This window comes from Fukomys damarensis, unplaced genomic scaffold (genome assembly GCF_012274545.1).
Source record: "Fukomys damarensis isolate Sample0158 unplaced genomic scaffold, DMR_v1.0_HiC HiC_scaffold_19, whole genome shotgun sequence".
NCBI classification, from domain to species: domain Eukaryota; kingdom Metazoa; phylum Chordata; class Mammalia; order Rodentia; family Bathyergidae; genus Fukomys; species Fukomys damarensis.
The window spans coordinates 40,904,960-40,929,392 of record NW_022900931.1 but is presented as its reverse complement, the minus strand read 5'-3'; the positions used below and the strand labels follow the sequence as shown (position 1 = coordinate 40,929,392).

General features: G+C 48.2%; 1 protein-coding gene across 1 annotated transcript in view; it reads left to right on the top strand.

The window, feature by feature from the left end:
* The first annotated feature begins 875 nt into the window (after positions 1 to 875).
* The window catches only part of Tbx19 (T-box transcription factor 19), a 24,506-nt gene continuing 948 nt past the window's right edge, over positions 876 to 24,433 (top strand). The window contains exons 1-9 of the mRNA XM_010633968.2: positions 876 to 1,072; positions 9,227 to 9,491; positions 10,969 to 11,103; positions 13,396 to 13,457; positions 15,139 to 15,200; positions 18,057 to 18,245; positions 21,568 to 21,703; positions 24,110 to 24,228; positions 24,360 to 24,426. Of these exons, the coding sequence (XP_010632270.1) occupies positions 876 to 1,072; positions 9,227 to 9,491; positions 10,969 to 11,103; positions 13,396 to 13,457; positions 15,139 to 15,200; positions 18,057 to 18,245; positions 21,568 to 21,703; positions 24,110 to 24,228; positions 24,360 to 24,426 (1,232 nt within the window). The remainder of the gene's footprint in view (positions 1,073 to 9,226; positions 9,492 to 10,968; positions 11,104 to 13,395; positions 13,458 to 15,138; positions 15,201 to 18,056; positions 18,246 to 21,567; positions 21,704 to 24,109; positions 24,229 to 24,359; positions 24,427 to 24,433) is intronic.

The following is a 24,433-nucleotide window of genomic DNA, read 5'->3' as shown; positions in this document are numbered from 1 at the left end:
TCAGTACTGCATGGCATGGATAAAGTGAAATTCTCCTACTAGCTGTATCTTCCCAGGAAAGGCGATAATGGCCTTTGAGATGAGCAGGGTGTGTGGGTGCAGGAGAGGGATGACAAGGAAACATGCCGGAAAAGGAGGTCCTTAACTCTTCCCTGCTCCTGAGCTTGGACCCTAGAGCACGGCTCGCAGAGCATCCTGATGTATTCTGGGGCTCAGTAGTCTTGATTCTCGGTGTAGTGCCTTTGACCTATCCTCTCTGCGACTCCATCCAAGGCCTCAATGTCGGCCCAAGGTGCTGAGCACCGCTGAGGGATCTAGGCTCTCTGCCGTCTCACGACAGCCCGGATTGGCCCGAGTTGGTCACTTTTGCTCAGACCTCCGTCCCTATAGGTGCCATGTGCCTGATTTATACACAAACATGATTTGCCTGATTGTTGCAGTCTGGGCCTGGAATAATTTTAATTAACGGGAAAATGGTCCTCAATACACCGATTAGACCTCTTCAGGTACAACAAGATAAAAGCCTGATAATTTGGATGGAGTACTCTTCTTAAACGTCTACTCTACGCACAGCAGCCAATGGGAAAGCCGGGCTCTCTCCCACCTGATCCAATGAGTAATTAAGAGAGGGCTTTTTCTTCCCTACCTCTCCTCTCCCTCCACCCCTCTCCCCAACTGGAGCTTAACAGGTTGGTGATATAATTTGGAGACTTTAAGGAGCGTCACAGTAGGAGCTTAGGCAAGAGCCAGGGCTCCTTCTTGCGGCTCCCCAGGACCAGCTGGGTGTGGGAGGCAGGCAGGTGAGAGAAGGAAGGAGCTCGAAGCAGGCAAGGTGGGTGACGACCCCAAGCAAAGTTTGCGAGGGGCCCGCGGCCATGAGCGAGCTGGGCACACACAAGGCCAGCGAAGGCACCGAGTCTCGCCTGCTCCATGTGGTGGAAAGTGAGCTGCAGGCCGGGAGGGAAAAAGGCGACCCCACGGAGAAGCAACTCCAGATCGCCCTGGAGGATGCACCCCTGTGGCAGAGATTCAAGGAAGTCACGAATGAGATGATCGTGACCAAGAATGGCAGGTGAGTTTATCTGCTGCCCTGGCCGGGCTGGCCCAGCGCGGCAAGGGAGGCGAGGCCCCTTGAATGCTGAAGAGGCTGCCGCTCTTCACAGGGGCGGCCGGGTCTGATTAAACGAGCAGGAGGACCGGCTCCCGTGGCTGTCCCCAGGCCAACTTAATTAATTCTCTGAGATCCCCAGGGAAGTGGAAGATGGAGCCACCTGTCTTACGTGCATTCGGAGTGGAGAAAGTCTGGGAAATTACTGTAAAGGGGGCGCATGCCCCACGGGTTGGGGAAATGCACTCCAGTGTCAGCAAATAATCCTGATTTTTGACCGACGGGCTACCCTGGAGCGGACTCACGCTCCATCCCCGACACTCAGGTCATTGGGAATGTCCATTCTGTTTGGGAACTGGATGGTTTCCTCTGCAGTGCTGCCAGGAATTTTTGACTCGTTGAATACTGGGGGCAAAAGGGCAGATTTCATCTCATTGCCTCTCACCCCCATCTGTGTTTCCAGTGTGTGTTTGGGGCGCGTGTTCACTTGCGATCGTGTCTGTGACGAAGTGAGAGCCGTTGTTGCAGGAACAGGGAATGAATTCACAATCTACCACCCCAGAGGGGAGAAGTTGCCTTCTTTTTTTCCTTTCTGCGACAAATTAGGGATGAATGGAAACTGAGCTCTTGACATTTCTCAGATTCTATTAGGTCTAGCCTGCTAATTGGTTGTCCAGGTAATATTAGAAGGCAGCTTTTGCTTCCTGGAGGAGTTGCAGATATTTTGAAAGAAAATCTCACTGCCCCCAGCTGGGCCTCGCTGGCTCCCAGTGTTTGGCTGATGCTCGCCTCGCTTTTGGTTCACGTGGGAACCTAAGTCCAAAACACTAAGGACATTCCCTGCAGGGTGAGTTTGGGCAGGACCCTCCTGGAGACTCTCAAAGTGAGGGAAATTTTGCTAAGAGAGAAAGTTGCGACCAGCTGAATTTGTGTGAGCTTTTGACGCTGGGGAAAATGCTCCTCTTCCTGATGTTGTGGCTCTCTATTTTTGAATAGAGCACAGTACAGGAAATGAACTATTCCTTGCCCATCTGGGAGAATTACCAACTTGAGAGCTGTCCAATGACGCTGAAGTACCTCATCCATGAAAGCTGTACATGAAATAAGGGCATTTTGATACCTTGCGACTACACTGGTAGCAGGATGCTCAGCCTCGCCCGATATTTACGTTTTTCTTTCTAAACAGGTCCCCTACTTATGGCATGGAGGAAATTTATTGCGTATAACTTATACAATTGCAGTTATGCTTGTTCATTCCTCTTGATCCATATTTACACATCATGTGTTGCCCCTTTGGTAGGAAGAAATATAAAGCTTTTTTTTTTTTTTATACTGGAAATCAAACTCAGGGATTTGCATTTGCCAGGCAGACACTGTGTGGCTGAGGTAAATTCTGGTCCTAAAGCATGTTTGTAACTTCAAGGAATTACCCCAATTCTTTCTTTTTGCCTTGCTGGGGATTGAATCCACAGCCTTTGTAACTTAGCCACATCTCCAGCCCCTGCCCCTTTTGAGATGGGGGTCTTGCTAAGTTGCTAAGTTTAATTGGATTTAATTTCTTTTCTTTCAAAGATGAGGGATGATACAGTTGTAAAAACTTTATTATGTCGGTGTATAGGTAAGCTTTTGTTTCTTTTCTTTTTTTTTTTTTTTGAGATAAGGTCTCACTATGTAGTTGAGACTGCCCTGGAACTCACTATGCAGCCCAGGCTGGTCTCAAACTCACAGCAATCCTCCTGCCTCAGCCTCCCCCCCTACCAGTGCTAGGATTATAGGCATGCGCCACCACTCCTGGCGACTTTTGTTTCTTTTTTTTTTGTACTTAGAAGTTATGCTAATGCCTAGTCTGATGCTGTCTTTTTGGCTGTCAAAGTGGCTGTGTATTATGATGAAATAAATAAAATCACCAATTTAAAATACAGCTCATCCATTTCAACAAGGAAAAAAAACAAAACAGTTTCCAATGTGTTCTGAACCCAATTTAATAGTAAATTATATCAGAAAGCACATTTACTACTTAAAAGGTGTTTTTTGTCTTTTCTCACTTAAATAAAAAATCTCCACATGCTTAAAATTCTTCATGTTTAAAATAATTTCATGTGAACTCTGACATTGGTTAGCAGCAACGAAGAGAAGATTTTCGCTGGAAAATTCCCTGTTTTGCTCCAAGACGGGGATCCTGATGGGGCCTTGGCCCCTTCCGTTTCCTTCTCCTGTCCTTCCTCCTCCCTCTTTTTCTCCCTCCCTCCCTCCGTTGCTTTCTTCCTGCCTCCTCTCCGGGCACCTCCCTTTTCTCTACTCTTGAGATTAGGTCTCTCTCTACTGCCTGCGCTGTCTGCAGTGTTCCTGCCTTAGCCTCCCAAGTAGCTGGGATTATGCACCTGCTTAGCGTTTCCTTCCCCTCTTTTTTAACTTAAGTTTAAACAACTTTTTTTATTGGTACATGTTTACCTTACTTTTTTGGTCAGCCATCTTGGTCATATTCGTCATGGGGAATTTGTACCTGTTCGTCAAATATCTTAATTCTCTTTCCCCATCCCTCCCCCCTCCTTTCGACCCTTTTCCCTTCTTGATTTATACAACTTTTGTGTCTCTTTGTTCTTCTTTCCTTTCCTCCCTCCCTTCTCCCCACTCCCTTGTTCCTCTTTCCCGTGCCTTTCATGGCACTATCGCTGGCTGCCTTGATACCCTGAAACAACAAAACAATTGGCCTTTCGTGATAAGCTTGACTTTGGGGAAGAAGAAGAAGTCTTGGTGCCAGATCTAGTGAGAAGTGGACGAGGACACAATGTCTTGCGTTAAAAGCCCGCCATTCCGCCGGGTGGCCCCTGACGGCATTCACTGTGTTTTTTTCTCACCCCTAATAAAGACACTCACGAAAGAGAATCCCAGAACCGCTTCAGAAAGTGGCAAGGATGGTGGGATAAGCGCGTTCAAAGCAAGGGTGAGGATGTTGAGGAGGATTTGTGGCAGTGTGTCTTTTACCGTAATACATTTAAAATATTTACCGTACACTTCCTTTATACCTACCTTCCCCTTAACTCTGAAAGTTCCAGTTAATCTTTGATGACGCTGTACTTTTCTTGGGAAGTGGAGTTGTTTACAAGTGAAACTTCCTGAATTTTGCTTTTATCCTTGTGCTCTTCCTCTGCCTACAAAATCTGCTCCATCTCTGTCCTCTTCCTCCCTGCCTACCTCACTTCTCATGGGTTTGTCCAGCAGAGCTGGCTCTCGAGGTCCTGTCGCTGAAATAAAAACTGGACCGTTAGCCTCAGAGCAAACCAAGCTTAAAACCCAGCCACGGTGATTTTTCCGAGGTACCTCTTTGGGAAGGAACCATTTCTCTTCCCGATTTTCCTTCTCTCTCCCTCCTTATCCCTGGCCTCCTCCTACCTTGTTTCTCTCTGAGTGAGTCTTTCCTTCAAGGATGGCTTAAAGGAAACTGAATGAGGGACTGATCTGTAGTTGCTGAACTTTTCAAAGAAACTTTTGGCTTCTCTGTGATTAGCTACACCTTGGAGGGGGAAATAGAGAAAAATCAGCTTGAAAAATGCAATTCTGCTCAAGCCTGGTCCTGAGTGGTGACCATAGGTAAATAGATAAATTGTCCTTAGATAATACATCAAGGTGACTGTGCGACGGGACAGAGGGGAGGTGGGGTGGGAGGAGGTGAACTTGGCTGTGAGGCTTGTCTGGTTACAAGACCTCCGTCAAGCTCACGGGCCTTTACTTATTCTTTACTGGCATAGTGAACGTTAAAAAGTTCATGGCATCTCTTAGTTCATTCATGTAGTGATTAAGAAAACTAGAATAATTTAAAAAGTCCTTGGCAAACGGACTACCGAAGAACATGCAGCCAGTAATCTTTCTACCATTTTTCAGGTACGACTTCTTCCAAGAGAGCACTCTGGCTTTGTTGCTTTTATTAATAGCATCACTGTAGGACCAGGGATTTAGTTAGCTCAGTGGTTCTCCTGCCTGCTTTATAAGCGCAAGGACCTGAGTTCGATCCCTGGTACCAAAAAGAAAAGAAAGAGGATCGCTGTGATATAACTTGCATCACATCACGAGTCGGTGGCGTTTGGGGTCTTCCCAGATTTGTGCTCCCATCTCCGTGATTAATTTTAGAGTGTTTCCATTACCCCACGAAGGAACTCCGCCCCCTTTCACCGTGTTCTCCCCTCCCCAGCACGTCTCACCTACTTCCTGCCTCCATAGCTTTACCTTTTCCGCTCATTCCGTGTCAGTGGAATCATAAATATGTGAACTTGACATAATATTTTCCAGATTCACCCATGTTGGGGCATGTGTAAGTACTGCATTCCCTTTTTGTGGTTGAATATTATTCCACCAGATGGATTTTATATCCATCTATCAGTTTATGGACCTTCGAGTTTTTCTACCTCTTTTTATTTTTTTGGTACTGGGATCGAACTCTGGACCTTGGGCTTGTGAAGCAGGCAGCAGCACCACTGAGCTAAATCCCCGGCCCCCTACCCCTTGACTGCGATGAATGATGCTGTTACAAACATTTGTGTGTGTATGCACACATGTGTGTGTATTTGTGGCACTGGGGACTGAACCCAGGGCTTGCACACTGAGCTACATCCTAGCTCTTTTTATTTTTTATTTGGAGACAGGGTCTTGTTGTGTCATTAAATTGCCCATGGGAGGCTTGAATTTGTGATCCTCCTGCCTCAGCCTCTCAGAGAGCTAGGATTATAAGCAGCGGCTACTATGTTTGGCAGTGTACAAGTTTTTGTATGGGCCTATGTTTTCATTTTTCCTATGCACCTGTTTAGGAGTGGAATTGCATGGTTAGTACTCTGTTTGAAAAGGTACGGAACTGTCAGGTTGTTTTCCAGGGAGACCACACTGTTTTACATTTCTACACCAGTAAGGTTTGAGGACGCTAATGTCTTTACGTCCTGCCAACACTTTTTATCATCTGGCTTTTCTCTCCTAGCCGTCCTGCACGCTGTGAAGTGGTACTCACTGCACTTTTGTGTGTCTTTTTGGTGCTAGTGATGTTGAACATCTTTTCATGTGATCATGGACTAGGGATTGAACTCAGGACTTGTGCTTTTGCGGCAGGTGGCAGCAGCACTGAGATAAATCCCTGGCCGTATTATGGCTTCTTTAACGCACTTAGGATTGTGCAGGGTATAGTGGAGCACACCTGTAACCCCAATTCTTGGCAGACTGAGGCAGAAGGATCACAGATTTGAGCCCAGCCTGGGCAATTTAATGACTTAATGAGACCCCGACTCAAAATGAAAAATAAAAAAGGGCTGGGAGTGAAGCCCATGGTAAATAAAAGCTCTGGGTTTGATCCCCAATACTGCAACAAATAAACAAAAAGCAAAGTAGAGCTCCGTGTGCAGAATGAAGGAAGAGATGCCATCACATGCTTTCTTATCCTGGGTTGAAGTCTGGCTGCGTCCTTGGGGGATTTGGGGTGCAGGGGACAGAGCCGAGGGAGGGGAGGGTCCCCACCTACCGGAAGGGGACAGATGCGTGCGTGAGTGATTCCTTCATCCGCTCAGTTTATCTGCAGACCTGGCTTCTCCACCCCCAGGCCGCTGTGTGTGCTGTTCCTTTGCATGCAAGCGCAGCTCGTGGGGCAGCTTGCAGGAAATTTCTTCTTATTTAGGTCTGAGCTCCAGTGTTACCCGACTTTCATCTCTTCAGAGCTGCTCACAGAGCTCCTCACCCCTACTCTCTCTGTGACATCACCAGTTTCGATTCCTGACAGAAGAGTTCTTGTACTTTTGCAAACTGAAAACGATTTTATAAGCTGGGCATGGTGGTGCACACCTATAATCCTAGCTGGGGGGGAGGCTGAGACAGGAGGATCGAAACTTTGAGACCAGCCTGAGCAACTTAGTGACTTAGTGAGATCCTGTCTCAAAATAAAAAATAAAAAGGGCTGGGGTTGTAGCTTAGTGTGAAGACACACACACACACACACACACACACACACACACACTATCTTATACATTAGCAATAACAATTCATTTACATTTTCATTGTCAGATTTCTCTGTAAGAATACAGGCATCATGGGCAAGAAGACCCTGGACTTGTGATTGTTTTGGTCATCATAGAACAGTTTCTGGCATAGAGCAGGCATTAAAAATCGTTCCTCAAGTGAGTAAATGAATCTCCAGTTAGGTATTGAGGATTTGGAAAAACATGGAGGAGACTTTTTTTTTTCCCCACTGTGGCCCAACTATAATAACTTTGTAGAAGTGTCAAAAAAGAGAATGTTAAAATAAATATTGTGGGGCCGGGGATTTAGCTCAGCGGTTCGGCGGCCTGCCTTGCAAGTGCAAGAACCCGAGTTCAATCCCTGGTACCAAAAAAAAAAAAAAAAAAATTGTGACTGTAACAGAAGAGGAGGCGCGAGGGCTGAGTAAGCCGGCACATGCTCTTCTTCCTGAGTCTCTGTGCCCGCATCTGTGAAATGGGCGTAAAGAAACTGGCTCCCTCTGGAGGAAGTAAGATCAAATGAGGCGTGACTTACGCCCAGTCCTCGCTGAGAATAAGCACCTATCATTAGGAAAACTATCTTGCATTAAGCCTCCTCTTAGATCCAAAGTCAGAACTGCATGAAATCTGCCAGCGTTTTGCGTCATGAAGACCCCGGCCTCAATGTCATTTCGAGTAGTCGTATTTTCAGGCTGGCAGCTTAGTGCACAGAGAACAAGCGTATTTCTATAGCTTCCTTCCTTCCTTTTCAAAAATTCGTACGTACTACCCATTTTTACTGGGAAAAATTTTGATGCTTTTAAACTTATTGTGATAAATGAAAATTACACACACGTCGCATTGGTGTTTTTATACAGTAAAGTAAAATAAAAGCAAAGTAAGCTTTTTAACCCTTTAGACAGACTGTTTATCTGTGCACCTCCTAGAAACAAGCCAGGCACGTGACTGCCAGGATGTCCCTATGTGATCGATCCCCATGACAGTTTCTGATGGCCACATTTGTGGTAGCAGATGGGCTTTCTGTTGTCTACACTTGGCTAGCATTATTAAAATAATTGAAAATGGTAAAATATGCAGCAGAGAAAAATCCTTCTGTTGAAGAAAGCATGAAAGAAATACAAGGGGAAGATTTCGCGTCGTAGTCACAGCCTCCCTAAGGGAGGGTCCCCTCTTCAGATCGTGTGAAGACCCAGTCCTGTCTGTAAAGGACAGGGGTGAAGTTCCTAGCCAAGACTCGGATTTGAAATGAATCATCAGGTGCAATCTCCCCCCTAGAAATTTCATTTCATTCACATACATGAATTTAAACCACATGGAGACAGTTTCATAAAGTTGTTGAAAGAACTCAGTTGAGTTGATTCTTTTTTTTTTTTTTTGAGACAGGGTCTCACTATGTAATTGAGACTGACCTGGAACTCACTATGTAGCCCAGGCTGGTCTCGAACTCACAGCGATCCTCCTGCCTCAGCCTCCCGAGTGCTGGGATTACAGGTGTGCACCACCACGCCCGGCAGTGAGTTGATTCTTGTAAAATGCTGTTGCCTGGCACCCAGAAAGTGCTCTGTAAGTGTCGGTGCATTGCCATTGTACTCCCACCCCTCAGCTGGCCAGCCCTGCTTCTGTGCTGCTGCCTCACCTTCCGAGTGGCTTTGGAAGCTGAAAGTGCACAGGACATCGGCTTCATGTCCTCTCTCCTGCCTGGCTGGCAGGAACCACTTTCCTCTGCTTTGCTTTCTGGAAGTACTCTAGGTAGGATGTCAAGAGTGACTGCTTCCGGCTGTCAGTTTTCTTTCTGGGCTGATAGAATTGCTCCAGAACCAGAAGCCAGCTATCTGGAAAACTGCTCCAAACGTTTGTGCCAGGAATTTATTGGTGCTGTTCTGGAGGGTGGAAGAGGACCAATGAGTCCAGATCTGTCTGTCTCAAAGTGTGTTTCTTGGACCCGAATTCCCACAGAATGCTCAAAGAAGAGCTAGTTCCGCTGGCTCTGTCTGAGTGGCCCGGGGGAGACCTGGGACCGGCCCTGTAGATGGGCTCCGTGGAAACTCTCCTGAGAGCTGACCCACCGGCCAGGAGAGGAGATGCTCGATCATCCTTCTGGATGCTGAGTCTCTGACTTTTCTTTCAGACGGATGTTCCCCGTCCTGAAAATTAGTGTCACCGGACTGGACCCCAACGCCATGTACTCCCTCCTGCTGGACTTCGTCCCTACGGACAGTCACCGCTGGAAGTACGTCAATGGGGAGTGGGTGCCCGCGGGCAAGCCGGAGGTCTCCAGCCACAGCTGCGTCTACATCCACCCCGACTCCCCCAACTTTGGGGCCCATTGGATGAAGGCTCCCATCTCCTTCAGCAAAGTGAAGCTGACCAACAAGCTGAACGGAGGTGGGCAGGTATGTGCCACCTCCCCACCGCGCCAATCAAGAAATATCAAGGGTGCATTTAGGCAATTAGAGGGGTCCTCACCAACCTCTTCTCCCACAGAAGCCAATTATTCCCCCGAGTCCAAATGTAAACAGGAATAAACAGCTCTTAATTGATGCTTTCAGTTTTTAATGGACTTCCTGATGTGAAGAGAAAGAGAGAGAGCAGTTGTTGACTTAATCATCAGGCCTCTTTTCATAGTTTTGTCTTGTGTGCTTTTTACCCGGCCCCAGGAGGGAAATGTTTGTGGGTACCAGGGTTTTGTTATTGTCTCTCCCCTTTTCTGGTGTAAGTGGCATGTTGGCAGTAGACAACTACCTTAATAAAAAGCGGCTCCTAAATGAAATAATTACTTCCTCCGCTTGGGCATTATGATAATTATCAATAGAATTTTGAATCAGCTTTGGTTTTTCAGAAAAAAAAAAAAAGAATCCAAACAAACCTTAAATAAGGAAGGTTTTATTAAAGGTCCCCAATTACAGTAAACATGAGTTAGGGCTTTTTCCTCCTGGTTTCTGTGGTAGGGCTGTGGATACTAGTCTCCCGTCCAGGTTGTTATTTTCCTTAGAAAATGGAGACTGTGCTGGGGGAATCAGAGACATGGCTGAGAGGCCTTGATTCTGTTCTCTGTCCCACACATTTGGCTTCGTGGCGCCCTTTGCCCCAGTCTTAGGCCTTCTCTGGTCTCTCCATGCTTAACTGTCAGGCAGCAGGAGTCTCTTTTCTTTTTTGTTTGTTTGTTTTTGACACAGGGTCTCACTATGTAGTTGACACTGACCTGGAACTCACTATGTAGCCCAGGCTGGTCTCGAACTCACAGCGATCCTCCTGCCTCAGCCTCCCGAGTGCTGGGATTACAGGCATGCGCCACCATCCCCAGCAGAAGTCTCTTTTCTTAGGAGAGGCAAGGAATTCCCCGGGGGGCCTGTGACTCCCACAGGTTCTAGTAGTTCTTCATTAAAACCAGAAATTGAAAAGTAAATTGTTACTCCCTGCCAGACTTCACAGCAGGAGACGTCCAATAGCCTTTCCTGTGAATCACAAAGAGCGGACAGTGCCTGACCAGGCAGGGTCAGATATTTCAGTCATCAGAGAAGCACGGCCACCATTTTGAGTTGCTATCTTTCATATGCGACAGCACGTGCGGTCTAACGAAAACAGGAGGAAGAAAATAGAGGGCAGGACACAGAGCACTTCAGAACACCTCCTCTCTGACGGCCCGCACAACCCCTGCGTTAGCCTCAGTGCTCCGTTCACCTCTGGAAAACAGGCCTCCTTTCTTCCTCAGTGGGGCGGAGGCAGCGCAAGTGACCCAGGACGAGGACCTCAGCCATGTGTGTCCCTGACGGGTGGGTGGGAGCTCAGCGCAGGTGCTGGCGAGTGCGTCACCTGCCGCACTGCGGGCTCGGCGTGGCTTCTCTGCACCTTCTTTCCCCTCTTCAACAGATAATGCTGAATTCTCTGCATAAATACGAACCCCAGGTCCACATAGTGCGCGTGGGAGGGGCCCACCGCATGGTAATGAACTGCTCCTTCCCGGAAACCCAGTTCATAGCCGTGACTGCCTATCAGAACGAGGAGGTAGGTGTGTGTGTGTGTGTGTGTGTGTGTGTGTGTGTGCGCGCGCGCGCGTGCGTGTGTGCCGCCGGGAGAGTGTTCAGAAGGGGCATGGGATCCTTTCCTGCCATGAGCAAGCGCGGGTGAAAGCTCCATTTTCCAGCACTCAGACACTCTCAGCAGCGAAGTTCCATAATGGGAGAGCTGTACTCTCCTCCCTCTTCTGGTTTGCCGCAGACCCGTATGTTCATCAGCTTTATATCGCTCTCACCAAGGCCTGGTGTAGTCAACTCAGGAAGAGAAAAGGTTTATTTTGGCCCATAGTTTTGGTTCTGGGCCTATGGCGAGGCAGCACCTCAGGACAGGTGTGAAACCACTCACCCCCTGGCCAGAGAGCAAGGTAGAATGAGGATCAGCATTGTGTGTGGCAGTGCAGGCCTGTAATCCCAGTTAATCGGGAGGCTGAGGCAGGAGGATCCCAAGTTCAAGGCCAAGCTGGACAACTTAGTGAGACTGACAAAAGAAGAGAAAAATTTCATTTTATTTTTTGGTATCGGGGATTGGACTCGGAATCTTGTGCTTGCAAGGCAGGCTGCACAACCACTGAGCTAAATCCCCAGCCCAAAAGAAGCAAAAATTAGAAAAAGGCTGGGGATGTAACTGATGCTCACCTAGCATGATGAGTCCTGGGTTCAGTGTGCAGAACCCTCCCCCGCAGTGAGGATGGAGCCAGGGCATCACAGCCTCCCTCAAGAGCCCGGGGCCAAGTGTGGACCTATTCTTTGGACCCCCAGGGACGCGAATATAGCAGATGGCCAGTACATGCTTCTCTGGTGTCGATAAGACACAAATGTACATTTACTAAAACTCTCAATTTCTATTAAAGCTCGGGAATCTATGGGGGCCCAAAGGGCCCGTGGCCCGCACAGAGCTGGGTGAATCTGGGGTGGGTAGCACCTATTCCCTCTTGCTTTGGAAGCTAGTCTTGGACATTGATGCCAATGTGTACCCTTGTTTGGGGTTTATGATGTGACGAGTCTTGTTTGTTAATTTCTGAGCACGGTTGTGTCTTTTCCTGCTCTGTAACTTAACACTGTGGCTAAGTAGTCAGAAATTCAGGCTGAGGCTGAGGCAGGGGGATCTCAAGTTTATGCCCAGCCTGGGCAACTAAGCAAGACCCTTTCTCAAAATAAAGCATAAAAAGAGTTGGGGGGCAAGCTCAGTGTGAATTCCCTGGGTTCAATCCCCATTACCCCCCAGTGAACTGGTTTGGATCCATTCACATCTTCAGGGTATTTCCAGGCCTGCTGATCATCAGGAGCACCTGGGGAGCCTTGGATTCTTTTTGATTCAACATAAAAAAATGTAAAGGTAATATACGTTTACTCAAAAAGACTAGTAGCATGGAAGTACGAACAGACCTCAGGATCTTGCTGACATAAATATTTGTTTAATATTTATTTATTCAACATATTTGTTCGATGTTGTTCCGGATGCTGGGAAGACAGCATTGGGTGGAAACGATGAACCCTGACCTCCAGGTGTCCTCATCCCACTGAGGGCAGAGGGAAACTATTCTGTGTCCACCTCAGTCTCCAACCCTGTCTCAGTCTCTGTCCATGTCAGGTAGTGCTGATGAGAAATGAAGGCTAACAGAGCCAGACAGTGAGAGTTCCTAGGGGTGATGATTTGTTTTTTGGATGAATGGTCCAGTGGGTGATTATTTAAGAGCGAGAGAATCAATACCAGACTGCACTCTCCGTCTGGGATGGGCTCACGACTCTACTGCTTTCTGTTGTGTCCCAAGTGACAAGAAAAGAAAACGTAGTTGGTGCTTGGTGACTGTTGAAAAATTGAAAAGCGAATAAAAGCTCAATGCCAGGTTTGCACAGGCTTGTTTTTAATGCTTTGCCAATTCTTTGCTCACTTACATGCCACTTAGCACTTTCTGGTTTTTTGAGACAGGGTCTCTCTTTGTAGTTCAGACTGACCTTGAACTAACCGTGTAGCCCAGGCTGGGCTCCAACTTGCTGTAATCCTCCTGCCTCAGCCTCCTGAGTACGAGATTACAGACGTGCCACCTGCCTGGCTGCCACTTAGCATTTTCACCATGATCCATAATAAAATAATATCCTTTGCTGGAGACAGTGCACTATTGATTTAGTACAAGAGTAGGTGAAGCGACATGGGGAGAAATTTTAAAAAAAGGAAAGAGGGAGTACCCTATTTTACAGAAATTCGCAGATGAAGATGGAAGGTTCTGTTTGCTCATACGTGTTCCAGTTTGCTAACACTTCTTGTCTTTGCAAATGCAAGATCACAGCTCTCAAAATCAAGTACAACCCTTTTGCCAAGGCCTTCTTGGATGCCAAGGAAAGGTGAGTAGAGAAATTTCAGGAAAATCTTATGCACTGACCTCTGAAGTGTGAAATTTATGATCAGCCTGAAAAGAACTAGACTAGTGTTGCTTGCATTACTTTTAATAGAAATCTGTCTCAGGATTCAATTCAGTGTTCAACAGAATCAACAAAATTCAACCAAGTAATTATTCCCAATAACAGTGGTTCAGAACATGTAGCTGGCAAATTGTGTCAGTCTTGTTTTTCTACAGATGTTTGAAAGTAGCGCAACCACATTAAAAATGATTTAGACTTTTAAGAATCAACTCTGACCTTTCCCTGTTACTTCTGAGTAATATGGTTTTAATAAGTTCTGGGTCTTTTAAAAACAACACTTAGCCTTGAAAAGGTGAGTAATGGCAGGAGGTTCCTATTTTCCAAGGGTGAGAGCAGCAGAGACTTCTGGGAGAAAAGCAGAGACTTCTGGGGGAATAGATGGCAATTCTACCATTTTGGGTCAATGACCTGACATCTCTAGCTTTCTTTTCTATATTCTAGAACAAGATGAAAGATGCTGGTGCTTATTGTTGGCTTTTCTATTGACAAGTCCTAGAGTGTAAATATGACTACTTTTGTAATGTTCAGAGTTTTTTGGCCTGAATTTTGAATCTTTTCACTTTTTTTTTTTGTTTTTTTTTGAGACAGGGTCACACTATTAGTTGAGACTGACCTGGAACTCACTATGTAGCCCAGGCTGGTCTCCAACTCACAGTGATCCTCCTGCCTCAGCCTCCCAAATTCTGGGATTACAGGCATGTGCCACCACGCCCGGCCTTTTCACTTATTTTTATAACTATCTGATCTTTCTTTTTTGTCTTAAAGGCTGTTAATTAATAGACAGATGTTTATAATGATTTTTCACAGGAATCTGTCCTGTTCAGTTTTTTAATAAATATAAATGAGGGCTGATGATTTAGCTCAGTGGCGCCACAGCTGCCTCACAAGCATAAGGTCCTGGTACCATCACAAAAATATATAGATGAGATGAAGAGCATTGTTATAATTATACTTATAACTTTTTAGATAACAACCCCAAGGGACAAATGCATAAGTAAGATGACAGAGTCTAGAGTCAAAATGATAGCAGAATGATATAACAGGAATTCAGAGCTTTGAATGAGACGTCCTGAGTTTGAGTACTAACTGTGCAATTTCCCAGCTGTTTGAGCTTGCAGAAGTCAGTTTACTTCCTGAGATCCACTTTCCTAATCTGCAGAGTGGGGATAGCACTCACAGAGTCATTGGTGGACCTAGCAAGTCACAGATGTAACTGTGTCCCATGGGTCTATGCAAGTCTTAGCTGTTGTTACTATTGCCTGAATGTTGTCAGGTAGGAGCAGTAATCACAAGGCCATAAGATCAAACTAAACAAGGGTAGCTATAGGTGTAGGTTTGGGGGTAAGAGTAAGTTTGCAGCTCACAGAGCAGTTGCACAAGGAAGTCCTGGGGAAGGATGGTAGCTTTGGGAAAAATGGCTTTTGGTGTTTTTTTGTTACTGGGGATCGAACTCAGACCCTTGTACTTGCAAGGCAGGCAGCAGAACCACTGAGCCAACCCCTGGCTCTGGTGTTCTTATTCTACATTATTAGTCTCCAAAGAGATTTGGGGTGTGCTTTATCCTGGACTTGTACAATAAGCTGTAACTTCATTATGTTTTCAGGAACCACCTAAAAGACATTCCGGAGGCTGTCGCCGAGGGCCAACACGTGGCCTATTCTCACTGTGAGTTGGGGGGACCCTAGGTGGGCTATGTGTGGGGCTCCACATTGTGACTTTTTACCTTCATGACTGCTTAGGGCCTAGGTCATATCAAGACCCCAAGTTATTTCTTTTACCTAAGACACACTTAGGTCCTTCCCAGAGTTCCCAGAGACAGCAGGTGTTCCTAGGCTTCAGGGCTCCAACACATCTTAGGCCGGAGACAGAAATGGCAATGATTAAAGTAGCCTTGCTTTCATGTAAGTGAGGCTAAGTGCATGCTCAAAGTGCATTCTGGGCTTATCTCCCACCTGCGCACTGGCTGTTCTGGATTTTCCCCTGTTCTCAGTATTTGTGAATTTTGGCATTGGTCACCATGGCAGTGCCTTAGGGAGGCTGTGGCCTGGCACGTAAGAAGACTCTGCCTTTGTTGCCTGGCAGGCCACAGGGAGAGCTGGAGTGCTGCAGGGGATTCCGAAGGTACAGCTAATGTCCCCCGCAGTTCCCACCCTCAGCGAGTCCTCCTGGGGGTGGGAGTTTCCTAGAGCTGTAGTAGGAAACCAAGGCCAGCGACATCAGAGTAGCAGAACGAACCTGGCATCTGACGCACTCATTAATTTGCATTCTAGATTATTGCTAAGATTCCAGCTATGGAATTCTTCACATCCTCCCTCCCCAAACACGCTAGGAATGGCCAACTAGCCACACGGAGGAGCAGCTCTGGAAGAACACTTTTTAAAGTGACCTGGGGGCCGGGGAATTAGCTCAGTGGTTCCGCTGAGTTTGATCCTAGTACTGGAAAAAAAAAAGTGACCCAGAATAAAAATCCCCCCTTTTTAGATTAGGGCTGCACACAGAGACACAGCTTCTCCAAGCTCCTCTGCAGTCCTTCCGGCAGGCTTCTTGAGGCTTGGACATTATGTGTGGCGAAGGAAACGGTCCCAGGGCCTCTCGTCCGGTTTTGCCCATTGGATGCTCGGATCTTGATTTTCTTCATCAGTGTAGGAAAGTTTTAAATGTTCTGTTCTCCCTCTTGAAGTTTGATCATCTTAGTCTGTGAAATAAACTAATAGTACAGTAATACAAAACAAATGTACCTGTTTGTCAACGTGCATCAGCACAAGAGCCATACACGAACCATGAGACTCAGAGACAGCGCAGGTGATGGATGCTTAAAATAGCATTTTGAGAGGCAGGAAGAGTAGGGGCTCTAGGCTACCACTGCTGGGGGAGGTTGTGATGTGGATTACAGAAACACAAGGGAAGATACTAAGACAGAGGAGACCCATTATGCATGTGAAGTCACACAGGTAAGGCCCTTCAAAGACTGTGTGACGTCAGTGGTTGTGTGGAAATCTCCATAAAGGGAACTTCAGACAGCTTGTCTGCATGCAAATCTCCCCTGAGAAAGGAAAGCTTTTGAGCCACTCCTGTGTTGCAGCCTCTCTGAGTAGCCATCTCATAAAAAGCTAAGGAAATGTATGCTGGGGAATCCTTTTCTTTGGCCCTGGGGATTGAACTCAGGGAGCAACATCCCTAGTGTTTAAAGAAAAAAAATTTTTTTTTAAAAAGAATTTTGAGACAGAGTCTTGCTAAGTTGCTAAGTTGTCCAGGCTGGGCTGGAATTTGTGAACCTCCTGTCTCAGCCTCCCAGAGTGCTGGGCTTACAGGTGGGTACTACCGCACCTGGCTGTCCTTTTAGCTGTCCCTTACCCAGCAGGGATCACTTTGGTCCTATGTTTATACAGCAGTAGTAGGAAAACCAAGATGAGTAAGGGGTTTGTTGGGAATGAAAGGTCCTGCACTTAGTGACCTGAATTCTGTACAGTTCCTGTTTAAGCAATGGCAGCGGTTCTAACTCCAAGCTCCATTTCCACATGGCTGAGGTCCAGGGAACCATTCTGGAGCAGCCCTGGCCCTGTCGACTCCGTCTGTCACCTCCGCTGACATCCGGTGGAAGGCCATGCCTCCGCTTTATAAGTCTTCACGTGCATGTCTGCATTGCCTTTGCCCCAGACTTTCTCCAAGTAGTCTTCTGTTCAGGAGCTTCGCGAATTCCAATGAGATGTTTTGTAGGTTTCCAAAAATATTCTGCAGAATGCTTGCTGTCAAAATGCGTGAGGCCAGCTTCCTGTTTCTCTGTGGCCCCCAGAATCCTATTTGGGAGTTGGCGGTGGGCAGTGTCACCTGGTATTTCGGATCCCACGACTTGACTGGGCCTTTAGAGATCATCCTGAAACTGCCTTGTCCACTGGCACCCGGGATGGGGTGTTCCCTAATTGTTGGAAACCGGGAGACGGCACGTTTCACGAGATCACCGCAAAATACCAGAACTATGCCTGTGATTTTAGGGCAGAGAAAGAGGTAGAGACGGAAGGGCCTTCATTCCTTCTGTGTGACACAGTGGACAGCCCCTGCTGGCTGCGGCTCAGTGAGTTGCACATACATCTCAGGTCCCCTGAACTGACTTTTACATGAACGAAACCAGAAGCAACTGAGCTTTTGTATTTCTTTTTCTTGGTAACTTAGTTCTAACTTGGGACCTTGCGCTTGCGAGACAGGCCCGGCAGAGCCACTGAGCTAAATCCCCGGCCTCACGAGCTTTTGCATTTCTGTGAACTTTTGGCGTGGAGGCTGTATTTCGTGTCGCTATCTGTTCCAGTGTTCAGAAGAGGCTTCCCACTCTTTGCTAGGACCCACGTATTGCCCGTCTGCGGGTCGCTGCTCATGGGGAAGGAAATGGGCCGCAGGATGTTGGTGGTGGTGGTGTCATTTCTAAGCGGGAGGGTGTCAGCGTCGTTCGAAAGAAACAGCAGTGCAAGGTAAGTGTCCACCTGACTTCGGTGAGGAAGCCTTTCTGTTTTTCTCTGTCCATCCTAGTGGGAGGCTGGATCTTCTCCAACCCGGATGGTGTGTGCGCAGCGGGAAACAGCAGCTACCAGTACGCAGCTCCTCTGCCCCTGCCTGCGCCCCACACCCACCTCGGCTGCGAGCACTACTCAGGCCTCCGAGGACACCGGCAGGTGCCCTACCCCTCTGCCTATGTGCACAGGAGCCATTCTCCCTCAGGTGTGCAGCTCTGCTAATGAAACCCGTGGGATGGGCTGGGGTTGGGAGCTGGGGAGAAAAAAACAGCCAGTGAAAAGCGGTATCTGGAGATAGGACCCTTTTCATCTACCGTCCACGCATGACAGTGTATGTTACCATTTTGTTTTATTTGTGATTTTACGTATCGCTGTTTGAAGGTCTACTTGTAATAGTTTCGGTGTTTTGTGGTGATTTGGTGAAACATGCAGCATCCCGGTTTCTAAAGGTTAGGGAACGGCCCTTCCCTGTGCCGGTGGACAAGTCACAGGGTCTGAAATACTCACTGCTTTCACAGAGCTGCTTCCTACTCTTGTTCATGGCTGGATCCAGGGTTGGAGGACTCTTGGGAAGGTCTTGGGAGCTACATCGTTGTATGTTTAAGTCTTAGTTTGATTTGGTGGGAGTAGCCCAGCCTTGTAACTCCTGCACTGTGGTTTTTTGTTTGCTCTCTTTACATTAATGCCATTATTTACATGCTTTGTTTCTCAGTTCCTGCTGGCTTGTCTTCCTTGGTCTTGTGATGCTCAGACCTTGCTTATCAGATTTGTTAAGACAAAAAGAAAAAGAAAAAGAAAAAGAAAGAAAGACTAGTGGTATAGGAGGTATAGCTCAGTGGTATAGCACTTGCCTGTTATACTTGAAGCCCTGGGTTCAGTCTCAGAAATGCGGGGAGAGAGAGAGAGAGGGAAAGAGGGAGAAGGAAAGAGGGAGAGGGACGGAGAGAGAGAGAAGAAGACAAAGAAGAAGAAGAAGAAGAGGAAGAAGAGAGAATATTACTGAGGACCAGGATCTGTTAGAGCTACATGGACGAAGTGATCAAATACCCTAAAATGTAGACCCTGTCCTAATATGGAGAGATTAATCCTAAAGAAAACAAAAGTAAAAAGTTCATGGCATGGGATTTGGTGGGGGTTGTTTAGATTCCAGCCTCCTTCCTCCCTCTGTGACACCGCTAACTCCACATTTGCTCAGGGCTCCTGGACACCTGTTCTTGCGCTCCTCAGCTGGCGGCTTCTGGTAGCCTCAACAGCTGCCCCAGGACGGGAGGACGTGTGGACCTGAGGCAGGCCACTCAGCGGCACCTCACTCTCCTTCCTGCTCTTTTCCATGGTCAGCGTGCATCTGTCCTGCACACCTGTGTAGAGAGGAGATTGAGATGTATGAGGGGTGATTGGAAAGTACAGTGTGGGTTTAAAGGGAAAAGCAGTGGATTACAGGGAGAGACACGTTGCCATGAATCCCTGTTACAATACTCCCTCACTTCAAACACACTCTTCCCACCATTTCTGCCCTTTCTGAAGCAGTTCTGGAAGTCCTCTTTCAGGAGTGTCTTTAGTGGTGTTGTCCTGACTGCAATATTGCAATGTCCTGAATCGATTCAGAACAGTTCCCTCTCATGGTCATTTTGACTTTGGGGAAGAGCCAGAAGTCACACGGTGCCAGATCTGTGAATAAAGTGGACGAAGACACGCAGTGATGTTCTTACAAGACAGCCTTTCTGTTGGATGGCACTCAGTGGCAGCAGTCACTGTATTTTTCGATTACCCCTTGTGGTTTGTTCCCAGGAGGGTCTTGGGGCTACACAAATACATGTATAATTAATCGTCTTGTAGTGCGGTGAGTTCTCTGATGTGGCCTGCGGACCTGCAGCACCACCTGGGAACTTGTTAGAGCTATCGACTCTCAGGCTTTACTCTGGTCCACAGTCTGCACGTTAATGAGATCCCCGAGTGACTCACGCACATGAAGGTTGGGAAATCATCACGATCACACGCAAGCCAGGGTGCTGTGAGGATGAAAAAGAGCAATTAGATCTGCCTGGTGGGTCAGAGAAGGCCGCCCTGAGGGTCAGTATCTAGGTTGAGCCTGGAAGGACGATAGGGACGGGCAGGAAGAAATGGGCAGGAGAGGCGGACGGACAGCGCATGTCCCAGTGAAGGGAGCAGGGACACAGAGGATGGAGGAGCCCGGGAGCAGAGTGTAGAGGAGGCCGGCAGCTGGAAGACGCGGGAGCTGTGGCTGGGGAGGCGCAGGAAGGTGTGACCTGGCCTCTCTGCTCGCTTTGTGCCCCTGTAACAGAGCGCTGGGGATGCAGTCATCCGTTTCATCCCGGTTCTGGGGGTGAGGAAGGTCCAAGACCGAGGGACTGGCCTTTGGTCAGGCTCTCCTTGCTGTGTTGTAAGACGGCAGAAGGCATCTTGTGGATGGCAGAGGGGGAGGGGGCTGAATTCATCCTTTTGTGAGAAATCCACTCCTGTGCCCACACCCTCAAAAATGTCATTAACCCACCACCGGGCTCTGAAGAGTCCCCTCTCAGCACTGTCCCTGGGGATTAGGTTTCCAGCACATGAACTGCAGGGTTGCATTCTAATCCAGCACCTGGGGTGTACCTGGGACTGTCCTCCTTGCTCTCCCTTCCCTTTTTTCCTTTTCTTTTCTTTCTTCTATTTATATGCACTCTCTATGCAAATGAAGGTTCATAGAAATAGAAGATGCTATCCCTTTCCTTCCATTTATGTGTACAACATGATCTATGTATCTATCATCTATTTATGTATCAAAATTACTACTACAGCAAGCATATCCATCTTCTCATATGATTATCTTTTCCTTTTAGGTGAGAGCACTTGAAAACCCACTTCCATAGGACAACTTCATTCAGCAGCACAATATGGCTAACTATATTCCTCATGCTGTTTGCTACATCTAGACTTATTCATCCTGCAGAACTGCGTCTTTGTGTCTTTTGACCCAAGCCCCCCACCAGCCCACCCTCCACTGTTCCACTTTCTGCTTCTATGAACTCAGCTCCTAGATCCCAATACAAGCGAGGTTCTGTGGTCTCATCCTTCCTGTGAGAAGATGCCATTCTGGAGGTGTTTAGATCCACTTGGGGGTCGTTGGGGGAATGGAGTCCTGGACTGCAGGACTCTCAGCTGGACACTGGTGGCCCTTAAGCCCAGCTTGAGGGGCCACTGTTGCAGTCCATTCTCACAGGGGCAAGAAGATGGGATGGGACTGAGACAGATGGGTCACAGGGAGCGAGCATCCTCCTTGCCTGAGTCTCGTGTGAGCTGGAGGTGGGAAGTTGTGAAGACCGTTAACTGCCAGCTCTGCCTGGCATGTGGGTGGCATCAACAAGCCTAAGTTCCTTCCTCTTTCCTGTTTCCCTCCCAAAGAGCTAACAAACTGTTGGTTATAGACCAGCCATGGTTATATTTTGCCCTTGGATAATGATTGTTGGTCGCTGCCTTTAAGGGTTTTGTATGTCCTGTCCATTGAACTGTTGTTATTTTTCCTAAAGTGAACTTGATAGAAAGTTCAAGCAACAACCTGCAAGTGTTCTCAGGACCCGACAGCTGGAATTCTTTGTCCTCCACTCCTCACGCCAGCATCCTGTCTGTGCCCCACACCAGTGGACCAATCAATCCAGGGCCCAGGTGAGACCAACACCGTCGACCCGCTCACAGGTGGTTCTGAAGGTTGCCTGTAGTTCCAGGCACTCAAGCGCATTCTTTTCCTAGGATGGCTCAGTCTAAAAGGTCACCTGTTGGGCACCTGGCTCACAGCCTCGGCCATAGGGCTGAGTGTAGCACGTAGGATCCAGGGCATCATTCTCACACCAGAGACCTGCATTTAGCACTGACTGCCTGGAATCACAGCACCAGCATGGTGGAGAGGAGAGAGGAGGCCCTTTGGAGCTTGACAGGTGGGAGCTGGAGTCCCAGTTCCACCTCGTATTGACTTTGTATCTTTGGACAATCTTCTTAGCTTTACTGAGCTCCAGCTTTCTTATCTGTAACCCAGAAATAGTATGGTGAGAAGATGCTTTGTGAGCAGTCATTGCCGTGGGAATGTCAGCTGTTATGTTCAATATGCACGTGCAGAATTCTGAGAAGGTCCAAAAGGGATTCACAGTTTAAAGATGGCACCCAAAGAGACATTAGATGATGATGTGATTTGTAGGTCTAGAGAAAGTAGGAGAATGTGATGGCTTTTGGTTGACAGTGGTGCTTTTGTACTCTAATGTGTACCAGAAGCTGGCCGTAGTCTGGGCTAGGGCCTGAGCCACTGCATTTCTAGCAGGACTTCAAGTGTTGCCGATGCTGCCAGCTCACAGCGGTCTAGAACTGAGCTGTCTATGGTGGCGGAAGCAGCCACTGCCCTCCCGAAGATCTAAAGTGCAGTTTAACCAAACTGCGAGGCGTGGGGCTACAACACAAACAGGATTCGTAGGACGGTGTGAAACAATGAATAAAAGCGTCAGTTCTCATGACCGACAGTGCCTATGGAAACGATAATATTTTGAATAGTTTCAGTCGCTCAGAATATTATCAGGTTCATTTCTTTCCTTTTTCTAAATGCGGCTACAAGGAATTGTAAGCCCGCATACATGGCCGGCCCTCGTGCCTCACATCCTGTTTCTGGTGGGCAGTCCTGGCCTGTGGGACTTGAGGGAGGAACAGCAATTTGTCTGTGGTCGGAAGTGGGAAAGAGGGCGAGCGGGGGGACCCTGAGGCTGGGGAACAGACTCGCGTCAGGCGCAAGTCACACAGTAGGTTAAGGAGGAGCTCACGTCTCTCCCGCCAGCCTGGAGGCATGCAGAGGTCTCTAGGGGACACGGTCCGAGAGTCTCCTCTGGAGGGCATCTTACGGTTTAGCATGCAGCAAGAGGGCGGCTCAGGGAGCCAAGAGGAGGGATCCCCACAGGTTCCCATGGTCCCGGAAACTGCATAGCTCGCGCTGTGTCGCACACGGAACAGGGTGGCCTTGCTAACTGGTTTCCCTTGTTGGCGCGTTTCACCCATTAAGAGCTTCATGAAAGGAAAACAAGTGTGTGCTGTGCTGCCGCTGGACAGGGACGCAGTTACCCTGCAGTGTGGCCCCAGGCAGAGAAGAAGCTAAGAAGTCAGATCACAGTGACCAGCGAAGCTTCCAACACTGGCGGCTATTCTGTTCCGGCCAGAGTCAGTGGATACAGGTTCTGCATTGACGTGCACACTTCACCACACATAACATCCGCTGGGAAGCTTGAAAAGCTTTAAAACATGCAGCCGGGCTGCATGACAGACCAGTTAAACCACAAGGGATGTGACCCAGGCTTCTGCTATTATTTTTAAACACAAGGGTCCCAGTGTGTCACCAAGTTTGGGAATCAGTGCGACAGAAACGGAGAAGGAGGAGAAAGTGGTCCAGCTTCTATGGCAGGGACCTGAGCTGACAGGTGGAGATCAGGGATGCGAGAATTAATTACAGCCCTTCCTGAGTGCCACCTGCAGGGAACTGTGGACTTGCCCTCTTATCTCCCCTTCACAGCAGTCTCCACGGTCTGTAAAATATCACACCAGACCTTGAAGAAGCGGACTCAGATACGAACTGACTTGACCAAGGTCACAGAAGGAGTAAGGGGTAGAGATGGTTAGAGATAGGGAGAGAGACTGTGCAGACCTAGGACTTCTGATACCAAAGTCCCAGTTCTTACACCTGTGTGGGCCCGGGAGACACCAAGCTCCCAGATCACATGGGTCAAGTATCTTCCTTTCACTGCCGCATATTTTATTTTTATTTTTGGTACGGAGGATTGACCTTGTGCTTGCGAGGCAGGCGGCAGAACCACTGAGCCAAATTCCCGGCCCCTGCCTCGTACTCTGGGCTGCAGGGGAGATGTTCCAGAGAAGTGAAATGTTGTGTTTCAAATCCATCCCCGGAATCCAGGTCACAGGACGGGTAATTTTACTCTCTCCTGCCGTCCCTAGCTGCTTCTCTCTGCTTTTCTGCAGGAACAGGGCCTGTCTGGGCACTGCTTTCTTAAAGCATCACCAGCCCCACCCTCCTGTGTCTTGCAGCCCCTACCCGTGCTTGTGGACCATCAGCAACGGAGGCGGAGGTCCTGCAGCCTCGGCCGCGGAGGCCCATGCCGGCGGCGCTGGGGCGTTTCTGCTCGGAAACCCAGCGGTGACTTCGCTCTGCTTTTCTGCAGGAACAGGGCCTGTCTGGGCACTGCTTTCTTAAAGCATCACCAGCCCCACCCTCCTGTGTCTTGCAGCCCCTACCCGTGCTTGTGGACCATCAGCAACGGAGGCGGAGGTCCTGCAGCCTCGGCCGCGGAGGCCCATGCCGGCGGCGCTGGGGCGTTTCTGCTCGGAAACCCAGCGGTGACTTCGCGCCCC